Below are 25,307 nucleotides of genomic sequence, written 5' to 3'. Positions count from 1 at the left end.
GATAAAAACATATATCTCAGTGTCACAAGAATGGCTTCGTTTTTTGCTGGTCTAATTAGGTAATAAAGAAATCACAGGTGTAGGGACTCCATGAGCTATTACCACACTTAAAAAGGGTCCACTGCATGGCCAGGGACCAGTGTGTCAGTATTATCGCCTGCTGTCACATCATTTTAGGAATGAAATAGCTCAATTTAACAAAGATTTTTAAAGAGAAGAGAAATCAATACATAGTTAGAAGCTTGTCAGGATTCCAAGCAACAGCAAAAGTGCCAGAAAACAAACAAACAAAAAAAAAAAGTCATGGTGGGCTTTGAATTTTCAATGACTCTTTGAATTCTGCTGAGGCACTTACTGCAGGGCACACTGTAATGCACCTTTGGGGATTCCCCACACCCTAACCCTGTATCCTCAATCACTGCCAGATATGTGAGAGAGGACATCCACGGGATAGGATTTGACATGAGTAGCTCAGGATTCTGATTTTAATCGCAACAAAAGTGATACAAAAGGAAAAATACTATTTGTTAAGCAACAGCTTAAGGAAAAGGAGAAAGTACTAGGCTTAACTTGTTGGAATTTCCATCCAAAGCCTACCTCAGTTTTCAGAATGAGGTCTGCTAAATACTATCTTGCAGAAATATAAAATCTATTCAAGTATTTTAGAGCTCAAATATTCACCTAAACTTAATTCTTGCTTAAATAAACTACAGATCCAGCTGCAACCACAGACCAACACAGAAACCAAGTGTGTGTGGTTGTGGTGGTCCATAAAAAAAGACAGCATCTAAATAAACCACCTGTCTCCCCCACCAAAATAAAATGTAAATAGTTTGCCTGTCTTTAAATTTGATGGCCAGTGTCTCAAAAATGAGGTCTCCAAAGAAAAACCTTGCATTCAAGGGAGGCTGCCCCAAGACACAAGTAACTGTGACTTAGCAGCCTGAGGGGCCAGATCCTGCTCCTGTCTGAGTCAGAGGCAAAAACTATTGTCTGCGACTGAAGGCTGGAGTTGTGGGCAGCCCCTGCTACCCAGCCCTGAGTGCAGATCAATCACCCAGCCTTTGCTCATCCTGCAGAGCTGTGGATGTGTGGATCCATTTTGCCACACTCTGAAGCACCAGCCAGAAATCCCAGCAGAAGCTCCAGCCCTGTGCTGAGTGGCAGTGGGGGAATCCCTGTCTGCTCCTCACTCCCTGACTTCAGAGACCAGCAAGGAAAATGTGCAAGAGGTTTTTATTAATTGTCTGATTTTACACATTCTGTGTATGTGAATTAGGCTCACCCTGTTCTTGGATCAAACAATGTCATCTCAGCTGGTTGATTATTTTTTCTTACTGATAGAGAACACCTTAACCAAAGGCTATAATGACCACTAGGATGAGTAGCTTAAGCAGATAATAGTCTAAATTTTTCCACGTTAAAAAAGTTCCAGCACCAGATATTTCCCAGGCTTATAAAAAGCACAATAAAAGGAGCACACTGCAATCACACAGGCTGTGCAATTCTCTTGGAAAAAAAATGTTTGTAGAAGTTCCTGTTCAGTTCCCTTACTTGAATTCACAGGTCACATAGCATTGCACCTTCCTCTTAAACACTACTGCTGGAAAAAGCAATATTGTTGGAGTTGGAAAAGGAGGCACTTCCTTAAAAAGCCAGCAAAGCATTTTACTACAGAACTTGAATAAAGGATGGTGAATACTTTGGCTGCTTCTTGAACACATCAGCAGAAGGCATGAGAGAAACAGATACTACCTTTGTATTAAATATTAGCATTTCTCCTCACAGAGGAGGCAGAACACAGACAGGAGTGCTCTGCCTGAGCAGAGAGGGGACAGGAGACCAACAGGTACCCTTTACGAGCTTCAGGTTATACGAAATGAGTTGTTTTTAAGGCGAAGCGCCCTGAAGCCTCTCCCAGCTTGCGGTTCCCCCCCGCCCCACCGCAGCGAGCTCCTCCCGGCTGCGGAGCCGCCGCATGCGGGGCCCCGCGCACCCCCAGCCCCGCCGCCCCCAGCGGGTCAAGCCAGCAGGCAAAACACACCAATCCATTTCCATCAGCACAAGATGGCAACCAGCACTTCTTCCGGCAGAGCAGCTGGATGCTTTTATTTTTTCCTTAAGGGAGGAGGGGGATTATTGAAAAGGCATCCTGAGTAGGTTTTTTGGTGGGTTTTTTTTTTGTCTTTTTTTATTTTTTAATGGCATGAAGACAAATGTTTCCAGTAGTAATGCCGGGGGAAAGGCGAGGCAGCCCGCACAGCCCCCAGCTCACGCACACACATCGTGGTCATCAACTTGGCGAAGTTGGCCGCGCCGGGGAGCGGAGCCCCAGCGAGCCCCGTTGCGCCCACTCCCCCGGCAAAGGAGAACGCCCCAAAAGCCCCAAATCCCCCGCGACCCCTCCAGCGGGGGGACAGACACCAAGCGGGGCAAGGACAGCAAGCAAAGCCCCTCTCCTGTCCGCCCGGGCAGCCCAGCCCCAGCAGCGGGGGCTCGGCACCCACCGCGGGGTCTGGCAGCGCCCAGCCGAGCCGGGAGCCCCGACACTCACTCGCAGTCACTGCAGGCGCCAGCAGCAGCCACTTACCAGCATGTTTCCTTGCATTTTAGCCGTTTGAAACATTGCCTTTTCCTTCATTGTTGCCGTGTGTGTGCGTGCGTGTGCTGCTCCCCGAGAGTTACTTAATCCAGCGGCTGGATCACTTTAGTGAAGAACTGGCGTGCACTTGCGATGGCTCTTTTTGGTGTGGAGTGGAGGGGACTACGAGCAGCGGAGGGGGAGGGTGCCTGCTTGCTATCTTTTCCTTCCCCACCCTTTTCAATATATATTTTTCCTTTTGACCGAAAGGCGAGGCAAAAAAAAAAAAAAAAAAAAAAAGGCAATAAAAATAAAGCACCCCCGTCAGCGGAGAGAGGCGAGGCGGGAGCAGCGGGGGCACCCAGCTCTGTCACCACCCGGATCCAGGTTTTGCCCTGCGGGAGCCGGCGGGGCGGGGTGGGCAGGAGGGAGCCGCACACACGCCCCCCGCCCCGGCCATGCCCGGCCGCCGCCCCGGGCCCGGGCGGTCCCGCCGAGCCGAGCCCACCCCGCAGAGCAGTGGCAGAAAAAGGGAGGGTGGGGAGGCAATAAATAAAAAAAGAGGGGAGCTGGAGTAGGCGGAGGGGCGGTCGCCCCCTCCGCTGGCCGTGCCCGGCTCGCCGCTCTCCCGGGGGGGTTACACACGCTTTTTACAACGGGAACCGGGGAGGGTGCGGGGAGAGGAGCCGCCTCTCCGGCGTTAACTGTTCACCGGCTGAGCCGCCGCGGCCCCGGCCAGGCCATGGCTGGTGCAGGGAGGGTGGGGAATAGCACGGCGCTGCCGCGGGGAGCGGGGGATGCTCGGCGCGTTTCCATGGCTGCGCCCCGGCCCGCCCGCATCCCGGCCCCGCAGCCCCCCGGACCCTCCGCTGCCAGCCCGCAGGACGCGCGGGGCGCTGCCGGGGGATGGGCAGCTGCCAGGCACTTGTCCCAACGCCAGGGTTTGGGATCCGACGCGACCTCTCCGCAGGAGCGGGCAGGGGGATGCCGGAGCTCGGTTCCCGCACGGGAAAACGCAAAGCCAAGGGCATTGCCCGCGCCGGGCTGCAGGTGAACCCGGCCGTGGCCTCTGTGTCTTTCCAGCGGTGCCCACACTTGTGAGAGGCTTCCCTCGGCTGTCACTGCAGTCCCTCAGCTGCGCTGCCCCACAGGTGGCTGGAGCAGCCGCTGGAGGACGGTGCTATCCTGCTGCCCTTGTGAGAACCTGGTCACTGCATCCCAGAGGTTTACACCTCAGCTTGCACACAGAAAAATAATCCTTGTGGAGCGTGGTGTCTCTTGTCTCTCTCTGATGCACCAGAAGTAATTACATTTCAGGAGAATTAGGTGCCCAGTGATTTCACAGGAAAGGGGATGCTTTGCATGTTGCTCAGTCAAAAGGAGAGAAGAAACTGAGGAGTGATTTGCTTAATATCTGAGAAGAAAAAGCAGGAACTCTTCTTATCATCCAAGCCAATGGCAAAACTAAAAGCTCTTTCCTTCTTCCTTTTTTTCCAGCAAGGGAACTGCAGGCATATCCATGCATCCTTATTTTATGCCCCTCTGTAGCACTTTGAACTCTGCTCCTTCACAGTTTGCAGCATCTTCGTAGGCAATGGGTGTTCACTAGAAATAGGACACAACCTGTGCAATCTCATAGTGTTGTTCACACTCTAGTTTTCTTCAAGCCACCCAGCTGTTGAAAGATATTTAAATACAAAATCTCACCCAAGACATTAAGCAGGTATCTCAGAAATGGTGGTAATGGGAGAAGTGAGGCTCCAGGGCACTTGTGGGATGTGCCAATGGCAGGTGATGCTGGTTACCTTTGAAGGTTACCTGTGGGAGCTTTTGTTTTACAAAAATCCCACTCCTCACTTGAAGATCTTGACTACTCTCTCCCTTGTCTGTATTTGGGAATGGCTTATACCTTATACAAGATGTATTTTGAGCAGGAAGTTCTTCATTATGCTCCTCAAACTCTTGTCTCCATTTCTTTACTTTAATTTTGGTGTTTTATCAGGCAGATCCTCTTCCATCTCAGTTTTTACCCTTAGGTGTTTTAATTACGTACAAATGCAAAATGTATCTGTGCTTGGCTGTTAATAGTCCCATTTGCCTCCTGCATGACTTCATACACCAATAGAAATACTTACCATACGTTGAACTCTGGCAGTAGTGGGGTTTTGGGTATTTTTACCTCAGATTTGTCATAATGCAGTTGCAGTGTTTATCTCTTATTTTCATTTCATATTTAATTTATGCACTATTGGCATAAAAGTAGCAATTATCTTGATTAAAACAGCTTTGTTTAAAGTTGAGATTACTGGCAAAATGCTTAGTTTACCACTGACAATATCCAGGGCTTTTTCTTTTATTAAACATCAACCAGGGTTCATTTGGCTGGAATTTATACATTACTCCATTTCCACTTCTGCCATTGAAGACTGACCCTATAATCCAGAGATTTCCAGAAACAGGAAACAAAAATGTTTTTAGGTGTTGTGCAAAATGACACTGATGATGTTGTGGAAAAATGCCAAACACCAAAAGAGAATTCTTGTTTACAGCTTTTAATTCTTGTTTTCTGACTCATTTGACACTTTGAGAAAAGACGAAGTGAAAACTCTGGTAGGTTTTCTGACCAGAGTTCACCCTTGGAAGTTTCTAAAGCTGAGTGGGTAAAGCCCTGGTAATCCTGGTCTGATGTGAGAAGTCACCTCGTTCTGAGCAGGGGGTTGGGCTGGAGACTTCCCGAGGTGTCATCCAGCCTGAAGGATCACAGCACCCCAGACAGAGTGACCCTTTTAATTACAGATCAAAATATCTCTTTAACAAATGACCTGTCTGTTGCTTTCTATGATTCCAAAACTGCGTCCTCGTGTTGCCAGAGAGCTCAGGTTGTACTGATGACAACCTTGGCTGGTAATTTTCACTCCTAAACCACTTCTGCTTGGCTGATGGAACAGCCAAGACTTGGTCTCAGACCTAGAAGTGAGAGACTAAGCTGTGCTGCAGATTTCTACCTCAAGCTGTGGCCAGGTGATTGTGTTGAACCCAGTCAATGACACAGTCCTTCAGATTTGGGACTTTTAGGGCAGCTACAAATGATATCACCACACAACTCCCTCAAGTGCATTAATCTGACTGGACTCCTTGTCATCCACCATTCAGACATCTTTTGAGCTTTTCTTCTTGATGGATCTTCTCCATGTCATTTTAATGGAAATTCGCTGGAGCTGCAACAAATACTCTCACTGAACAAGGAATCAAGTTTTTTATGATTAGGAAGTGACATGTTGAATGCAGAAAGATGATCTGATGTTTCTTCAGCATTTTTGTAGGGAACATATTTTTTTGCTTCCTTTGAAAGATGTGGAAGGACAGAAAATCACTTTGGGACCCAAAAAAGTAGTATGATTTAAGTAGCTAAAAAGCCTCCGTATTTAAGACCAGAGATCTAGCCCAGGAAACCTCAATAAAACATGAAAAAATTCCTTCATCATATCAGGCTTTTTCTCAGAGGAAAAATGTGAAAATTCATTACTTTTGCATTCCTTGGTCTAGTCTCAGTGCACCTCCTTTGCCAGTAGATTTACTTTTGATATGAATGTGGGAAGGTTTGGCCCAGACTCAGCTGCATCTTAAGAGCAAGGTTTGAAGTGAAGCCCCTGTACAAAAAGGGGTTTTTTTGCAATCTGTCCATTTGTATCTAAGGTGTATAACATCAGGAAAACCCTGGGAAATCAGGAAGTTTTCATTTTAAATCTGATCTAGAGATAGCCTCTGTACCTCAGGTACTATGACAACACCAACACAGCATCTTCATCCACCAACATTTTTATGGGCCATTTTGAGAAAATGTCCTTTTCTTACATCCTTCACAGAATGAGATCTAGGAAAAAAAAATAAAGCCTCATAGATATTCTATTCTTTGTGGGTTTCAGTACTCTGAGGCTGACTTTCTTTATCTGAGAAGGAACACAGGCTACAATGCTTACATCCTATTCACAATACTTTATTTAAAGCCATGTTGATAAGAGACTGGGAGAATTTATTTTATCAAATAAAACCCATTCAATGCATTTGATGCTGGCTCTCCTGACTCTCCAAACAAGCCTAGGAACAGTCCTTCTGAATAGAAGGAAAGAATTAATTTCACAAAGTATTAGCTGGCTGCAGAGCACAGACATTCATTTTTTCAATATTTTGAAAGAAAAAAGTTTTAAGGCTGTAAGACCACAGACAAATGCAACAGCTGTTGTACTAAGAGGCAGTTTTAAGAGCATCAGGATTTCACTTCCTCTCCTTAATTTAAGGTTACTTTTTACTGTCTCAAATAAAAGTGTTTCTGTGTTCAAAATGCAACAAATGGCTTTTTCTTCTCAGTCAGACCCCTTTGTGAGGATCCTGTCTTCTGCCTGTCAGCTTGATGCCACAAGCCTATGCCCAGGCTTCTGTCCAAACCTAATTTCGAGACTGTTTTCTCTAAGATTGGGCTAAGCCATCTTTCTCCTTTGCTCTGAGGTCTCCCCATCCTCTGCATCCCACCAGACCCAGGTACCCAGCACATTGTTTTGTCATGTGATTCACATCTTCTTCCCTTCACTGACCCACAGTCTGAACTGAGCAGGGGGAGGAGGCTGATCTGCACTTTCTGCCAAGCATCCAGGAAAGCTGGTGACTCCCAGTAGAAAGGCTGAGGGGGAGCCCATCCCAAAGGCTTCAGATCAGACATCACTCAGAGTGGAAGGAGCTGAGGAAGTCTCCACCCCAACCTCCTGCTGAAGCGGTGTCAGTTTTGAGGTCAGACCAGGTTGCTCAGAGCTTTGTCATAGGCTGAAACCCTGCAGGAATTGGGATTGCAAAGCCTCACTAGGCAACCTGTTCTAAAAGCTGACTGCTCTCACAGGGATAAAGATTTTCCCTATATTCAGTCTGAACTCTTCTTGTTTTAACTTGTGCCTGTTGCTTCTCATCCTCCTGACACACCTCACTGGGAAGAGCTTGGTTCCATCTTCTCAAAAACCTCCCCAAAAAATTTGGAAAGGTGGTCCCAAAACCACCTCTTCTCCACACTGAACTAGTCCACCTTCCTCAGCCCCTCTGCAAGGGTTAAAGGTTCCAGTCCCTGACCATCCTGGGGGCTTTCTGCTGAACTTGCTCTAATTTATGTCAGTCATACAGTGAGGCCCCAAAACAGAACCACAGATGTGGTCTAATGAGTGCCAAGGAAAGGAGACAACAGCTGAGGCAAAGATTATCTCTAGTACTTGGTTTTAAATTATAATATCCAAGAGGAACAGGATTGGTGGGATCCCAAATGAAATGGCTGAGTGTTACTCTGTGCAATCCTAAATAAGTCAGAAACAGCTTTAGTAATAGTAAACATATTCCATAAGAGTATTTAGTAATGCAACACTGAAAAAAAAACCTCAGCGAATTACAGCAAGGAATATTTTTTTTTCTTCCTAAGTGGATTAAATTTGAAAATTTCATTGTTCAAGCCAAGCCACATGTCTCTTCTGAAAAATCTTCACTCCTAATATCCTAAAACTTTGCCCAAGTATTTACAGCTTCTAGCCTTGACTTCTAAGGAAGTCTTGACTTGTCTTCCAGAGAAGAAATTGGAGGGAAAGATAAAGTAAATAGACAGTTAAATAAACTTAAAATTTACATCTGAGGATCACTAATTCTTCAAGAGATTAGAATAATGACAGAGCAGCTGCTGTTGAAAAGTTAATATTTGCTAGCTCTTACTGCAGGAGGGTGCTTAAGCCATCTTTGTTAACATAAAAGAGTCTGAAAAAAAGGAGATTATATTATCTCAGACAGCATCCCCTGTTTCCTGAGGGAATAGTGAATATGATACAAACCTCTGAATTTAAGAATTATATATATTGATAATTTTTTTTAAATTCTTAGATTTTTTGGGTTACTGCCAACCTGTTCTCCACCTTATTTTTCTGACAGTGTTCATTCACTTCTCATCCCTTCCAGTTTAATGTTGGACTTTAAAACTTCACATGTTCAGGGAGTTTGCAATGGAACAACTGTTGTCTTTGAGAGAAGACTGATATGTTCCTGTTATACCAACAGGGGTGTATTTTCCCAAGGGTATAATTGGAGAGTTTATTCCTTGTATACCAATTTCCCAGGGGAAACAGTGGGGAGCTCAACACATCAGGTGTCTCCTGGCACTACTGAGACACAAAATACTCACATATGTGCTTTGACATTTAGTTCTTAGAAAACTTAGTGATCTCTAAGATTCACCAGGGATTTGGCTAGAGACACATCACCTCTGGAAGCTACCTGGAACTCGGTCAACTCCCCACTACCCCTGAGTGAATTATTCATCTGCAAACAGAGCATGGGGTCAGTACAGAGACCCCCAGCTTGCTTTCATGTACCCCACGACAAACCCAAGAGCTCACAGGCTCATGTGGGGCAGCGCCTTTTATTGTGTTGTGCTGATACCTCACCTGGCCCAGGCAGAACCTTCTGTGCTCTCCCAAAAGCAGATTGGATGGGGAGGTCTCAGACTCATCCACAACAGCGATGAATGTGCTGTATTTTCACTTCCTTAGGTAGAAATATTTCATACATGAGTCCCTGTCCACACTGAGCACAAGGTTTCCTCCTAAGACAAGCAGCAGATAAACTCTGTAATACAGCCCAAGCATGAAGTGATGTTGACAGCTGTAGGAGGGCAAAACCTGGAGGATTTCTACTAGAAGTATAGATTCTGCCTTAAACCTTCTTGTTTTTTTTCACATTTCCAGCTTTTAAACTCCATTAATAAAAGCTAAAAATACACAGAGTTCAAATAATTACTTTTCCATGAATGAAATTGAAGTTGCTAAGGGATTCAGAGTAGGAGGAAAAGCATTCAGAATATGATTTCTCCATCATGTCTGGGTGTATGAAATTTAAATGCATGGGGATGCTAGGAAAATCTGGGCAACATCATTAGAGTAACTAGCAGTAACAAGAAAATGCTAATAAGAAGCATTATGGGACCTGTTTTTCAGGCAAGTGCCACTTCTGGTTAATCAGAGCTAAAGTTTTTTATACTTCCAAAACTACAAGTCCTGCTGTAGAATGATAAACTCCTCATTAATCTCTTCTAGCAAGGATCCTCATCCTTAAATGTACTTTGGATTTCCATCTGGACTCCACCAATTCCAGTGCCTAGCAAATGGATCCCATTGTGTTTGCTAAATTAAGAGTATCCCGTGCCACCAAGCTTCTCCCAGTGAAAGTGGAGACTGCAGAGCTTTAAAAACAAATGCATAAATCCACACAAAAAGCCTAACTAGAATATAGTATGCTGAAAGCAACATATGTGCTAAGGTTTTCTCATTACCACTGAAATGAAAATACAGACAGACTTGTGGTAAACATTTGAAAGTTTGTTATGCAACAGATTTTATCCTCTGAAACAAGCTTAATTTTATTTCAATGCAGTTCTGACAGTCTACATTTTTTTAATCACAATTATGTTGAGAATGCAAAAAAGCATCAAAATCTCCTTCCCTCAAGTGTTCACTCCTGACAGTGATTCCAGCCAAGTTGGAAAGATACCAAAACCACAAGTCCCAGAACCAAGAAGGATCTCACACATTGCCAAGAAAATGCCAAGCACTCAGAGCCAAGGATGCTCATCCCATTGAAATCAACACAAGTCCTGCCACTGAAGCCCCAGCTGCAGCCAGGGTCTAGCCATAAATTTGCCTTCAACACCACCATGAGTCAAACTCTACTGGTATAAAACAGCACAGCTCCCACTTAAGCCAAGCAGAACACCTGGACCCACAAATGAACCTTCTGTTTAGCACAAGCCCCCGTGATGGCATGTTGCTCAGAAGGCATTCTGCCTTTGGTATATGTTATTTCACTATTCCAATGCATTAGTCCTGCAGATAACTTATTTTGTGAATATCAATGGACTTCTATTTAATTTGTGAAGCTGTATAGGATCTTTTAGGTAGATAATTTAATGCTTGCCAACTTCCATTAATTTTTAACTAGGCTTTCTAGCCTGGAAGACATACTGAAACATTCTCATTTCAGATCAGGTGGGTCTATCTTCTGATTAAAGAGCCAATTTTTTTCTTTCATTGTGATATGGATGATTAAATTTCTCTGCTAATTATCGGTATCACCTCAGAACACCCTGTGCCTGACATAAAATATTTCAACAAAATAAGACTACATTTAATTGCATTACTCCTGTTCTTAATGATGAGAGGTTGATATAATCCTGTCAATTCACTTTGAGCTCTTCTCCACCTTGAGGGCAAAGATAACATTTCTTGCTGTTGAATGATGTTCCTACAAAACCAGCAAATATTTTTTTCCTCTACTCTGTAGTGGAATTTCAGTGGAATTTTAGTACCTTAGGTGACTAAATATTGCTGTATAGGCATTTCAACACACAGTTTACTCTTCTTAGGTGTAGTTCACAAGCTAATTTCTTAATTTTTTGAGGCCAGGTACCTGTTTCCTTCCTTTTGAAGAGCTTGATATCATGCTTACAAGTAATCTTGTTGTTTATTGGTATGAATCAATTGCTAGGATGGTGTTTTGGAGTTCTCCAAAGTCAAGGATTTAGTTAATCTGTTGTGACAATCACTCAATTTTAATTATTTAAGTTTATGAAAGTGTGAACTGTCTAGATTAGAGCCTTCACTTTATCACATTTATAAAATATTGGAGCAACAGGGCCCTGACATCTATCCAATAATGTAAAATATTACCATAGAATTGTTGTTTTTCCAGGGTTAGTAAGAGGGGTAGAGACCAAGAGTTTCTTTCTGAATGTCTAAAATATTTAGGAAGAATAGTCAAGTATCTAACTACTTCTGTCATTTTCAGCTCCAAATCAAGGTATATAGAATGCAAACAGTAATTTACATCAACATTTTGCCCTCAGTTAAAGACAGTGCTGCCTAATGCGGAGGTAGAACTTTTCCTAATGGAATCAAAAGGAACTTTGGAAAAGTGGTTATTATTTTTCTAGGTTCAGGCTGCCAGCCTTGAGGTAAAAGAATCGGAGTTTAAACCTGCCTTGGACAACACACAAAACACTGGTTTTGTTCAATACAGGGATGCAGAGAGCAGCTTACTGGGATACTCTACAGAAAGGCATGAGGAAAAAAAAACCTGGCTCAAATCTTTGGAGTACCTCCCTCTCTCTCTCAGTGAAGTGACTGTCCAGGCAACTCATCAGGCTCCTGAGCGACCATCCTGCATGGAAAGGGAACCAAAATTTGAGCCGTCCCTTTGAAGAAAATCTCTTTGTGCCTGGAGTCTGGGGAGAAGATGGCATCTGCCGCGTGCTGATCATTGGGTTGCCATTGTATCTCCTCTGATGGGGAGCCACCTTTCCAGGGGAGAACAATTTCAGTCCTTTGGGTGCCACCACCTCCAGCAAGCACATTCCCCAGCTGATCCCCAAACCAAGGATTTTAAAGATGTGTTTCCCAGAGCAGCAGTGAGCGAGGGATCCTGGCCAAGGCTGTTGGCAGGAGGAGACTTTGAGCTGCAGGCTTGGCGGGCAGGAGAAGGCCATGGCCATGATGAAATGCAGGATGCTTGTCTGGAATTCAGTGTGGAGCCTCTCTGTGATTTCTGTGGGCTTTCATTATCTATTTTGCTTTCTATTTCAGTCTCAGTTGTTCTCTTTCTTTTTTTTTCTGAGAGAGAAGTAGAGTCCATTGATTGGTTTGGCGAGAGGTTATGTACGTATAATCTTTTGCATAACACAATATAATTAGAAAATGTAAATATAACTTAACTCTATTACTGCACTGAACAATAAAATGACCACAACACAGGCTACTGTGGTGCTCTGATAATTCATCATCCGAATTATACACCACATCTCCATTAGACTGCCCTTTTCCACAAAATTCATCTTGCCTTGTTGCAGCTGAAAAACAAAACCAATTCATTAAACACCAATACAAATGAAGCAATGAAGTTCAGTGTTTGGAATACAACATGAGGAAACATTTTCAGGATTATAATCTTCTCTTACAGATAAGAATATATTTTTATGGTGACGTTTTTAAAGGCAAAACTATTCTTTGTGAGTGATCTTGTTTGGAAATGCAGCTGGTTTAAATCATGGGGGTTCATAAGACATTAACTCTTTCTCCAGGATAGATCTGTGGGAATCTAAGCTGCAGAAAAGTATATCTAGAGAGATATTAGGAAGTTCTAAGCTTAATAATGGAGCTCTGTGCATTGTATATTAAGGCTTATCTTAAAGCATGTATTGTATTTGAAATAAGCAAGCATTGTTTTAACCACAGGTACCTGTGCTTAGAGTGATTGGATAGAACCACTGTCAATGTGTTTTGCTTTGTGTGATTGGGTCACAAAACTTATAAAGTAAGTTGTAACACTAAGTTCTCTGTCTGCTGCCTCGGATGTGAGCTGTTGGCATCTTCCCATTGTCATAACCACGTAATGAGACTGATGCTGGAAAATAAAACAGCTCAAGGCACGTTCCTTGCAGTCCCGTCCTGTTTGTGATTTGTACATAGCCCCCTGGCCGGTGATAAGATCCTTGGTTAACTGATCTTGGCTTTCAACTCCTGGATTTTTTACAGGTGTCTTATGCACATCATGGATATGGACAATGTGCCCTGCACAAGGAATGTTAACCAGAAACAAGGGCATAAAAAGGCAAAGCCTGGTTAAGAGACAGCAAAACCATCTCCGTACACAAGCAAGGAGAAAATGGGGAAGTTTCTGTGGGAATTCTGGCCATGAAAATTTTATTTATCAAAACCTGCAAATTATGTCTAAAATCTGTTTGGTTTTAAAATAGATTATTAAGAATTTACTAAGTCACTCATTTCCATTGAAGCTGAGTCCTGTAAGCCCTTCACCATATGAAGTTTTACAGACTGCTGATTATAAAAAAAAATCAGTCTACCATTTCTTACAAACTAAGCTAAAATGTATTTTAAACCAATGCTTTTTGTAACCAAAACTTGTATATTTATAAGAAAAGTTATTGATTTCTGTAAAATCTATCTGCAAGATGTGAACCCATCTCAATTGTCATTTATATAGTTAAAACAAACAAACAAACAAACAAAAAACCCAAAAAACAACAGCAAAAAGCCAAGCAAGTGGGATCACTGATTCCACGGATGAAATAATGGCAAATTAAAAATGTAAACAACATGTTTTGACCAATCCATGCTGCAAAAGGACACAGAGATCAAGCACAGAGCAAAATGCGGAGAGTTAGAATAACACTGCCACAGTGGCTCTGAAATGAAAATATGTGGAGCAAAAAGAACTAAAGCCAGTGGAAGACTTGGAGCACTAAAGCAAGATGTGAGAGGAATTTTGACATTTGGGTCTACAGAGGAAATCATAAGAATTTCAGCTCAGCCCATACCTCACTCTGGTACCTTCTCATCTCCACTGGCATTGAAGTTTGTGACCTGAACAGTTGTCCCGGGTTCACACAGACCTGGGCGCCCCAAGCCAGTGCCCTGAGTTTGAGTAGCCACGGTGCTCCACAGCTCGTTTGTGCACTTGGGCTGCCTGCAAACCAACATCCAGCACCTACCCCACAGCTCTGGGGCAAGGTGTTCCCTCCTCAGCCCTTTCCATAAGGAAAGAGGTGGATTCCCAAGACCTCTAGGGCCAAGAGCTATAACACATAAGCAGACTCCCTTGAAGTTGCGGAGGAGAGCTTGGAAGCAATTTTTATGGAGAGAAATGACATTATTTTCTCAAAACTTTACTGAGAGACAAAATTTATATTCCTGTGTCTGCTGCTTAGCTAGAAGTGGATTGAGATCCTAACCCCAGGCAGTCATTCACTCTCTTTTGTCTCCCGTTCAGTTCCACACAAATCCTTGCTACCCTCTTGAAATTCAAGTGTTCTGTGTTTTTAAAGAATACAAAGAAAATAACTTCTGAACTCAAAACAGGTCTCGCAAATCTGGGCCAAGTCAGAGTGGAGCAATTTGATGTAACTCCAAATGCTGCATGAGTTTGGCCATTACAGTTTGTATGCTTACTTCCTCTTGAAATAATTGCCTTTTTTAAAATTAAATAAAAAGTAGGCAGTTTTTGGTACAAGAGATACAATTTCTCCCTAACCAGCTGTAAGATGCAGTCTGTTAAAGCAGTTGCTCTTGTACTATTTACCCCTTTGTAAGAGAATGTGAAATGAAAAGTGCTTATGAGACAAGAGCTAGGAATATGTCTTCTGGTGCTCTCTTTTTTTTTTCCGATGTTCCTCAGGCTGCTCTTGCCTGTGCAATAAATACTCCATCTATTCTGGTTTCAGCTGAGTCTGACTTCTGTGTGAATTTATGCGTCTATGAAGTGAATAAATTAGATGTGAGCTGAGATGAAGGAACGTAAGAGAAATTATTTTCTTTCCCTTATAACTCGCACAGATTAGTTCTAGCGCCATAGCTATTGTTTTTAAAATTAAAAATGGCAGACTACCAGTTGAGTTAATGCAATAATAACCTCTGTAATACTTACAGAATGGAATTCAGGCTGGGTCCTGCACAAGTAAAATGGACATGAGTGTTTCTTCTTCTTTCATGTGCATTACAGAAAAATGGCTTGGCCTTACTCCCCTGTGAAAGATACTGCACAACCTCCTGGCTGTTTTTGTGCAATGTGCTCATGATCCAGGCCTCCTTCTCTTCTTTCTCTCTCCATCTACTTCCAAACCCTTTTAAATGGCTTGTCTTTAAAGACAATCAACTTACCCTTCACATTTCCCACATTACCCTGCATTTTCCCAAACTGTTTCCCATGGCTTATCTCCATGTTTTCTATCATTCTCTATCATACATTCCATGTGTCTTTTCTTTAAAGTAGCCTGTGCTCTGCAGTGGTCTATTCTGAGCTCAATTCTCAGGCCTCAGATAACAACAAAGCCATTTGTGCAATTGTTTACCATTTGTGTTATAATGAAGTGGAAATCTGTGTGCTGCCCCACAGCCTGCACAGCTCCAGCCCATAAATGTAAAAGGAACTAAAATGCTGTGACATTTTTTAGGAATACAGAAGCAATTAAGTGATGGACGTAAGTTTGTAAATCGTATTAATTACAGAGGATTGATGCAGCATAAAAGAAAGACGGTTCAGTGAAGATTTGTCATGTCTGCTGATATTCTTCTGTGACCTCAGGCACAGTTCTTGAAATGTCTATAAAGGACTCACTGTCTTCCACAGGGCTGAGTGCCAGGGAGCAGCAAAAGCAGGGCTGCAGCTCAAGGGAGAAGGAGCTGGGAGACACAGGGCAGCATCCCACAGACCTGAGCAGGGCTGTGCTGATAAGAGCTCCATCCAGGTGGAATGGGGTGTCAGATGCAGGTCTATCCAGCAAGCTTCAGCAGGAGAGCAGCCTGAGACAAGTTACCCTTGAGGAAGGTTTGGGGGTGCATCCAGGGAGGGCAGTGCCAGTCCAGCCAGTGCCAGGACAGCAGGAGGCTGGGCTCAGGGACACCTGCAGACTTGGACACCTGAGCACAAGCTTAAACAGAGCTCCTGGACATTGCCAGAGATGTGGACACAGTGCAAGATGAGGCTGTTCAGGGCAATTCATGCCTATTGGTGCACTCACTCCGGAGTTAAACACCAATAATCTATGAGGACCCAGATCTTGGCTTGTCTGTGCACCAGCCCATGGAAAAATTAGGACACTTCTAGCTCTATTCCAGGCTTATCATTAGGAAACAGGTTGTGATGTTCAGGATTTGTCCTAAGAATATCACTTAGAAGCCAAAAGTTGTTACAGTCAAGGAAAGAGCTTTGCCAGCAATATTGTAACTGTTCAGGTCTTAACCTGCACACTCTGTCCTTGAATATTCACTATCGAAATGGGAAAAAAATAATCAAATAACAAAATTTGCAGGTCTGCTTGCACCCAGCAATCCCCACCCAGCTCCTCCAGGCACTGGGCTGGGTCCAGTGAGCTGCCTCCCACACCCAGCCTTGTTCACCCTTTCAAAGCACAGCTGTAGCATCTTCTCTGTGGAGGAGTTCTGTGCCACCCAAAAAATCCTGAAGTCTCAGATTTCAGGATACATAAGACTCAGGATGGTACCTCCATGCAGTTCTACTTCAGCACAGAGGGGCTGCTTGGGAATGATTAAAAAACCCTCAACCCCACAGTCACAAGAGCTCCTTACAGAGCAGAGCTGTTCTCTGTGCAGATTTATCTCCTGACTCAAGGAGTTTGCACCAATTTCTGCCTTCAAACATTTCCCAGTGCAACCAGATTGTGCCCAGCCTAAGACACCACAGCACAAAGCTCCCACAGAGACTGAGTGGCTAGAATCCTACAAGACATCAATTACTGGGGCAAATGCCGGGATTTGACTTCTCCTAAGGACATTCTGAAATCAAAGGCTGATGAGGGAGATTTCCCTAGACTTCAAGAGCAACCTCCATGGTCAGAGCAGTCAGTGGGCTCTCCATTGGTGCAGTAGTTCTCCTCTTCTGCCTCCACACCATTCAAATATCAATTTTTTTTTTTTAATAATTTCTTCCCAATCTCAAGCATCTGACTTTCCTCTGGCTCTTTTGGAGGTGCTGCCCCTGAAATGAACTGTAGAGCCATGGGCACAGTAATTCATCATACACTTTTCACCACTGATCATTTGTTGCCTGCCCCATTTTTCCCAGGGACTTACTTTAACTCCAAAATTGATGGTGAAATAAATAGACAAATAAATCAGCCGGACAGAAATATCTCCCCTTCTATTACCTGATGCTCTAAGATATGCTGTTTTTCCCCTCACCTCCAAATTTAGTTTTGACTGTGGAGCAGCTCAGATAATATTCAATCTCCATTCCTCTTTCAGGTTATCTGTATATAAAACCAGCATGAAAACAGCATCCTGCTGGCTCTGGAAAACTACAGTGCTATTGGAAAGAGCTTTCTGAGTTTCAGGGGTTTTCACCACAACCTTCTAGCACACCAGGGTGCAGACATACAACTTCATAGGAAAAAAAAACCTTGTCAGCACAACAGCTCTCAGCAGCTTTCTGGTTCACACTGCTGCCAGGGGATCCAGGGAAGACTAAAGGAGACCTGTAACAGGAGCCTTACAAATGCCATCAGCTGATCCTGACATGCTTTTGGAACTGCCAGAGGGACAGACAATAGTGCCCCACTGTGCTGTCTGTTCTTTTTTCAGTACTGATAAAACCTGAACCCAGACACAGAACAAAGAACAGCTGAACAGTGTCCAGTAGATGCTGATTTACTTTTTAGAGCTAACATTTTTGACACAGCATTACTGGTTATAAGCAGAGCCTGGAAAACCTAAAAATTATCATACTTAGAATTAAGATGCAGCATTGCTTCATGTCTTGACTGCAAGTAGCTGCATCCACACTAAAAGTGCTCAGCAAACGTGTGGCAAGGATCCTGACTGGCAGAGAAAGAGCAGGAGCTGTATCCCCTCAGGGGCTGTTTCCTGGCTGTGAATGCAGCTTGCTGGAGACCCCAGGCCCTGCTAGAAACAAGCTGTCAGAGGGAAAAGAGCAGATCTGTTTGTGCAGCTGGCTCCTGTCAATCACTTTTTAGTTCATTCCTGATGTTCAGAATTGCTCCCACTGCACAAACTCTTCATCCAAAGCAAAAAGCACCAAAATAACCCTGTTTGAAAGTAACCCTGGGTAGAGGCATTTGTAAAAAGTACAGCTCTTAACAAAATGATTCAGGGAGCAGTTCCCACAGCAAAGGTGACTGATTGGAAAGATGACACAAGTCTTGAGGATGAGGTACGTGTTATATCATGAAATGGGAAACCTCTTTGGGAATAACCAGAACATAACATATCTGGCCAGTAATAAAACCAGTGATGTAATTTTGCAATCCAGTAGAGGGCAAACTTAGCCTATATATTCTCAAAGTGCTCCTGAGACAGTGCGTGGCTGATGTTCAGACATGTTTATCTTTCATTTGATAACCTACAAAGATATGTAGCAACCTGCAGCACCAGAATTTGTAAGATGAACTGCTTCAATCATACCCATAATTCAGTGACTCTTCAGACAAATCAATGTTTATTACAAAATCAACAAACTGATAAGGAACAACATACACTTTGAATATTTTCCATTACCGTGCTTTTTTATCCCATTAATTCCAATATTTGATTAATCAGTACTTACACACCTATTTTCTGGAGTTTGCCCACATAAATAACAGATAAATGAAGAATTCACCTCCCTGCTCTTAATAACACATACCAGAACACCTGCTTCAAGCAAATTTGTTTTGAATTAGCTGCTGCCTAAAAGAGTAACATCTGCTTTAAACCTGGGCTTGTGGGCTATGTGAAGCAACACATGCATTTTTGGAGGACATTTTCTTGAAGAACCTCTTGCCCCTAGTACAAAACCATGCTGCTGTTATTGGCCATGCACTTTGCCCACAGCCTTCCCAGCAACACCTTACCCTGGCCAGATGAGCTGCGTGGTCCATTTTTGTTTCTCGAAGTCTGTTTCACATGCGTGCCTGTCCCCTGTTCCTCTCTCAGGAGTCATGGCTCACAGCCAGCAGCTGGAGGTGCAAGGAGCTCAAGCTCAGCTCCTCAGCCCCATGGGATGAACAGCAAAGCTGGTGCCTGTTCTTGCTGGGAGCCCTCAGAAACGGCCACAACAAAATTAACCTCAGAGGAAAGGGGTAGGGACATCATCACTCACAGAGACTGAGGGAAGGAGGGGTCCTGCTCACACAGGTGGGATTTAGGGGCCAAGTGACTTTTCTTGTCAGTGGTAGAGCCAAAGGAATCAGACCTGCATTACTGTGAGTGCCATCCATAGTGAGAGGAAATCTTTGGGCAGGCTCAGGTGAACTTACTCCCCAACAGCCTCACAGCTCAAGACACTTTAGTTTTTCTTGCAAAGTTGTCACTGGCCTGATGGGTAAACCTTGAGTAAAAGGTTTACTCTGTTACTGCAATAAGGCAAACTGGCAGCCTGTATAAAGTGCCAAGATGAAAAGCACAGAATTCATGCCTGAATTTTGGGAAATGCCACTATTACTGTGAGCAGTCTCCCTCTTGTAGAAAGCTGAGCAGCCTGGCTCAGACCAGCCAACCATTTATGCTTTTACTTTGAGCTTCAGTGGCTATCCCCATACTAAAATTTCAGCACGTTTTTAAACAGCCCCCTGGCCTGGTGCCAGCATGCTCAGTAGGACCCAGATTTCTGTTGGCTCTTCAGAAACCATCAATGATGTCCTCTCTTGGGAGTCTCTTATCTTCTCTGAAACCTTTAGGGAGCTAATGAGGGGATGCACACATAGCAAAACAACCATACAAACATGCACAAACACCATTTATGCTGAAGCAAATCCAGGAATGTCCACCTGAAATCAGCTCATTTCCTCAAGAACAAACCCAACACAACCCATTTCAACTGTGATGCTTTCAGCAAATCCATCTCATGGTCTGCCCAGCTGCTGACCTCCCTAATCTAAACGAGCTATGTGTCATTAATTAACCTTTCACATCATTGATCTTGTTGGGGACACCAACCTGCCTGTCTGAATCTGCCATCCCATCCATCAGCACCTTAAACTGACACCACTAAGAGTTACATCCTCTCCCTTCCCCAGAGTTAGCAGCAGCTGCCTTGCCTCATGCCTCCCACAAAACAGATTATTTCCTCTGAAGATGGCTAACAAAGACATCAAAAATCAGAAGGGAACACAAAGGAAAAAAAAAAAAAGAGACAAAGAAATGTAATCAGCACAAATATCTAAATCTTTTTCCTTAGGAGAAAAAGGCTGCTGTAGGGCTCAGTATCAGCCCAGTTTTCTTTCTGCCCTTTCAGTTTTGAAGTCTAACTGAGAAGAAATGAATAATGAGTAGGTTAACCTCCTAGACACAGAAATGGACCAATATCCACCCATCTGCTCTCCAGGAAAATGTATATAATGAAATCAAAACTCTTCATTCCAGAAAAAAATGCTTCACCAGAGCAGGAGCTACACAATCCCTTCCTCACAGGTGAGTTTTCCGCAGAACAAAGGAAAACCAAAAAGAAGTGAGGCTTGACTCTTATTTCACTGTGTGTAGGTAGGTCACAAATGATGTGGCTCTAGGAAAGAGCAATAAGGCACAGGGAAATGCAGGTCACAGGTGGCATGGAAAAAGGAGAGTACCAAGGAAAGGTCCTGTGCAAGCAGAGCAGCAGAAACCTTCAGGTAAGAGACTCATGGCTCTGCTGAGAGCTGTGCCATTCCTGCAACATGGGGCTGAACTGGATCAGTTAATAACAAAGGCAACATTGGTCACCAGCAAAAGTCCTCATAGCCAGAAACTGGACTACATCCAGCACAGCCAACAGTACATTTCTCATGAAGAAAATTGAATTCCTCTTGTAACATGAATTTCTAGAGAGACTAACGATTAAATGCTGCTAGTGGCTTCATGCAACATCAAAAAGAATAATATTTGTGGTTTCATGTATTCACTAAAGAGAAAAGAAAAACCAACTTAGATGGAGTTTGCACAACTTAACAGTTTCTCATAAAGAAAAATTCACTATTTCTTTTTTTTTTAATTTGAGTGTACTTAATCTGAGTGTACTGTGCATCTGACAAACATCTCAATCCTCTTCTGTTTTGCTGTATTAATTTTACATGCATTAGCAATTTCTGTTGTTGCAAGCACTATGCTCAAGGAAGCTGATATTGAGGTGTTGGAGTCTCATTTTAATATTAGACTGAGTTGGCAAGGATCCCAATTTGAAGCACTTCTTAGTGGGTCACATGGAAGCTGTCCACAAGGATCACCAGACAATCAAATCCCTGTGGAGTTCACTGTCAATCTCTACCCACAGATATAAACTTGGCCCACCACTGGTGAAGAGGCTCCACCAGGCACCCCACACAAAAGAATATCCATCTGCCCATTCTCATCTCCTCTGCTCACCTGGTTCACTGCTGAACCCCAAACCAGTTTCTTCAAGTGATGTCTGTTTTAATTCTGGCACTGGGTGAGGTGAACCAGTCACCACAGCACAACTTCTCAAGGAGGAAGTGCTACACTAGAAACCAAATACAACTTGAGAATGGAAGAGGGAATGATGGGAGTTTCTCCTGCAGGAGCTGAGACACACAGCCCAAACAGACCATTTTTGCAGTGACTTTTCAAAATTGACTTTTCCAGCATTAAGGGTCTGAGCGTATTTCTCTGTCAAAGATCTTAACATTTTAACAGATTTATTTCATTTATTTACTTCAGAGACACACATGACAGGATGATGCTTTCCAAGAAGGCAACCACTAGATGAATAAGACAGCTATTATAGTGAACTCTGGCTGTGAATTTAATTCTCCTGTTTGACACAGGCACACTTGCTGAACAGTCTGTGCCAGAGATGCATGTTTAAGCAGGGCACTAAATCAATATTTACCATAATTTTGAAAGACGCCTGAACACAGCCTGGGAAGGAAGACAACACTTGATGAATAACCATCAGTGAAACACGGGGCTCTAAAACTTTCCAGATAATAAACTGCTCACAGGGCACTGGACGTCAAAGACAGTTAAATCCATATTATAAGCAGCCAGACCTGGATAATGCTGTTTCAGCCTTCTGCACTCTGTTCTCAACTACAAAACTTGTGTACCACAATAATTCACTTTTCATCATTAAATGAACTGTCTGATAGTCTGTGACTCATCTGGGCTCTGCCATCCTGTGTTCCCCCAGGCTTTGTACCCTCACTTCCTAGAGACAGCTTTTGAACCACCCTGTCCAGAACCCCCTGCAGTTCCCCACATGGGGAAACATCTCAAGAAAGGCACATCTCTGACTGCCGAGCCAGTTTTTGGTACTCAGTGACATCTGGATGGACCCTCCTGTGCCAAAGGCTGTCTGAGCAGAACTGATGTGGATAATTTGGTAAAAAAAAAATCAAAATCAGGAGAAGCTAATTCTCCCCACAGCATATGAAATATAGAGAAGGGGTTCACTCCAATTTTACTGATGGAAAAAAGGAACTCTGAATTTGAAAAAAAATTACCATTTCATTCCTCACTAACACAAACCTCTAAAGGGAAATAAAAAGTCCATCACGTTACAGGAAACTTTCAAGTCTAAAGCATTTTAATTAAATATGAATTATAAATAGATACATGATGAACAGAAATATAATTTTTTTTACTATGACAGCCGAAACAAAATTAATCAAAATGGTAAAGTAAAACCAAAATATTTTCTATATTTAAACAAAAGAAACCTGACACAATTAATTTACATTCATTCTCCATTTAAACTTGTATCAAAACTGAAACCAATTTGTTCCTGAAAAATGTGCCCACTTTGATTTAGCTGTATTTCCTGATGGTTGTTAAATTTGAAATGTTTTTGATCATCTCTAATTGAGAGACCTCTAAAAGTCTAGAAACTGCTCAAAGCAGAGAGTATTTTAGATGAGAAAGAAAGATGTGACTGGATGTCCATAGGTATGTCAAATGGCCATTTGATGACAACATGTGCCAGGAATATGAAAAAAGAAAGGAATCACACATTTTCAGAAATATTTGTGAAATATTTTTTATTCCTTCTCATTAACTCCTGCACATTGAATGATTTCCCACACCTGAAGAACCAGGTTTTAGGCCTCTGCTTGAGTCTTGCTTTACCAGTGAGGCCCATAAATGTCACATTTCTTAGTATAAAGAGATGAGCATGTGGAGAGTTTGGTAACTGAATTAATAAATCTGTGTTAACACCTTCTCTGCATCTCCCAAAAAACCTCAGTAATGTGCTTCTTTTGTGCTCTGGCTTTTCAAAGGTTTTCATGGTTGCTTAACCTGAAGCAGATGAATGTATATTTCTAAATGTTACATTCATTTTTAAAAGATGTATATTTTTGGAAGTGAAATAGATACCCAAATCTCTGCAGCACTGAAGCACCAGAATATAAACTCCCTGAAACAATCTTCATATGTATGTCACACACTGCTGTCAGCATCTTTGGTTCTTGCTCTAAATCAAACACAACATGAGAGCTACAATAATAAATAATGAAGTTTTCAGGACATGCTTTTGGGAGCGTGTAAAAGCATGAGAGAAAACTGTGTCTTTTTTTTGACAAAAGATGAAGCCACTCCCCAAGCTTGGATGCACTCAAGGGTCCAAAGTGACCTCCATGCCCTGTTATTGGCATGCCACATGTCCCAAGGCATGTGGCTCATCCTTTTCACAGCTGCCCAAAACTTTCTGAGCAAGGGCAGTGCTCTGGCCACCAGTCTCTGCACAAGGACAGGGGGAACCTCAGGTGCAGTGACCCAGTGTAGTGCAGAACTATGGAACAGTTCCTTCTCTGGCACAAAACTGCACGTGGAGTAGAGGCAGAAAGAGGAAACATCCTTTCAAATTCTGCTGAAGCAACGTGGCCACATGAATTCAAAAGTTCCCCTACTTTTCCCTCGGAATTCACCTCAGACCCCAAAAAGAGAACAGTGGCCTAAAACTCTGCTTGGGAGGAAAAAATATCAACCACAAGTGTCAAATAACCCTATACTTCTAGATATGGATAGTGGAGGAAAACAACACATTCACTTTCTAGAGCATGACATGGGTTTTCTTTTGCTTTTGAAATAAGCTCAGAATTATATAAATGCTACCAAAAATAGGGAATGTTGCTACTTCTTCTACTGGAGGTAAAATTTCCTATTTTTAATGCAGATTATTTCTTCTCTATTGGATCTTGAATAAAGGTGACTGCTGCTATTTTCAATTATTTGTATTTTTCACCATACGAACAGAGGTGAAACAAATCCAAGTAAGATCAGGTTCTGAGGAGAATGATGATGACACCAACACTGAGTCCGTGCTAGGAGAAAAGAGAAACTTGTCTTGTTCAGCCTAGTGAAACAGAAGCCCAGAGGGGATGTGAATGTTGTCTATAAATACATCAAGGAATACAATAAGAGAGGAAACAGAGCTATTTAAGCTAAAGGACAACATTGGCACAAGAACAAATGGATATAAGCTGGCCATGAATAAATTGAGGCTGAAAATTAGAAGAATGTTTCAAAGCAACAGAGAAGTGAGGCTCTTGAACAGTTTCCCCGTGGGAGTAATGGTGGTAAATGACCCAATTTGTTCTAAGATGGATCAGCTAATTAGTTTATGAAAGGGTTTATCTGACGGAGGCTGACTATGGCAAGGGGCTGGCCTCAGCTCCAGATGCCCTTTGCATCCCCACATTTCTACGTAATTTATAGGTATTAATCCAGTTCTTTATTGAATGGCATCTCATGACGGTTTCTAAATCCAAATTTATTGTTTTTCCTGAGTGATTCCATTATGCAACGCCACTGATGGGTCCATTAACTTCCAAACACCAAAAAAATTACCCTCCTTGCAGGAATTCTGGTTTAGGTTTTTGTTATTTTGTTTTGTTTTTTTTTTTTTCAGACATGCACCAGATTAAGCACAAGCAAAGCGGTGTTCAGATGTTTAGGGCACAAGGGGTGGGGGTGGTAGACAAAGGTAAGCCAAGGCGAGAGCAGCATCCTCGGACAAATGCTTTTGAGGGAAGCAAATCATGACCTACAACTCTTAATCTTAACATTTCCATCTTGCTTCATCCTTTATACACCAAGCATTGAGTGTTTCGATCAGATTTAAGCAAAGTTGTGAACTAAGGTGGTTCATAAATTTCTGAGTGAAGGAGATGGAGATAAGTGGCCCTCTGGAGGACAGG

The 25,307-nt window shown here is 42.9% G+C and overlaps 1 protein-coding gene across 2 annotated transcripts in view; it reads right to left on the bottom strand.

The window, feature by feature from the left end:
• The window catches only part of DPP6 (dipeptidyl peptidase like 6), a 542,989-nt gene that overhangs the window by 481,396 nt on the left and 36,286 nt on the right, over nucleotides 1-25,307 (bottom strand). Inside the window, exon 1 of one of the 2 annotated variants that reach the window (XM_038127466.1) lies at nucleotides 2,591-3,374. The exons of the other annotated variant lie outside the window; for it this stretch is intronic. Coding sequence (XP_037983394.1) covers nucleotides 2,591-2,641 — 51 coding nt within the window. The 5' untranslated portion in view covers nucleotides 2,642-3,374. Of the gene's footprint in view, nucleotides 1-2,590; nucleotides 3,375-25,307 lie in introns of those variants that run through there. 2 annotated transcript variants of the gene reach the window in all.

The sequence above is a fragment of the Motacilla alba genome, chromosome 2, assembly GCF_015832195.1.
Source record: "Motacilla alba alba isolate MOTALB_02 chromosome 2, Motacilla_alba_V1.0_pri, whole genome shotgun sequence".
NCBI classification, from domain to species: Eukaryota; Metazoa; Chordata; class Aves; order Passeriformes; family Motacillidae; genus Motacilla; species Motacilla alba.
Note: the sequence above shows the minus strand (reverse complement) of the source record. Positions and strands in the feature narration are given on the sequence as shown.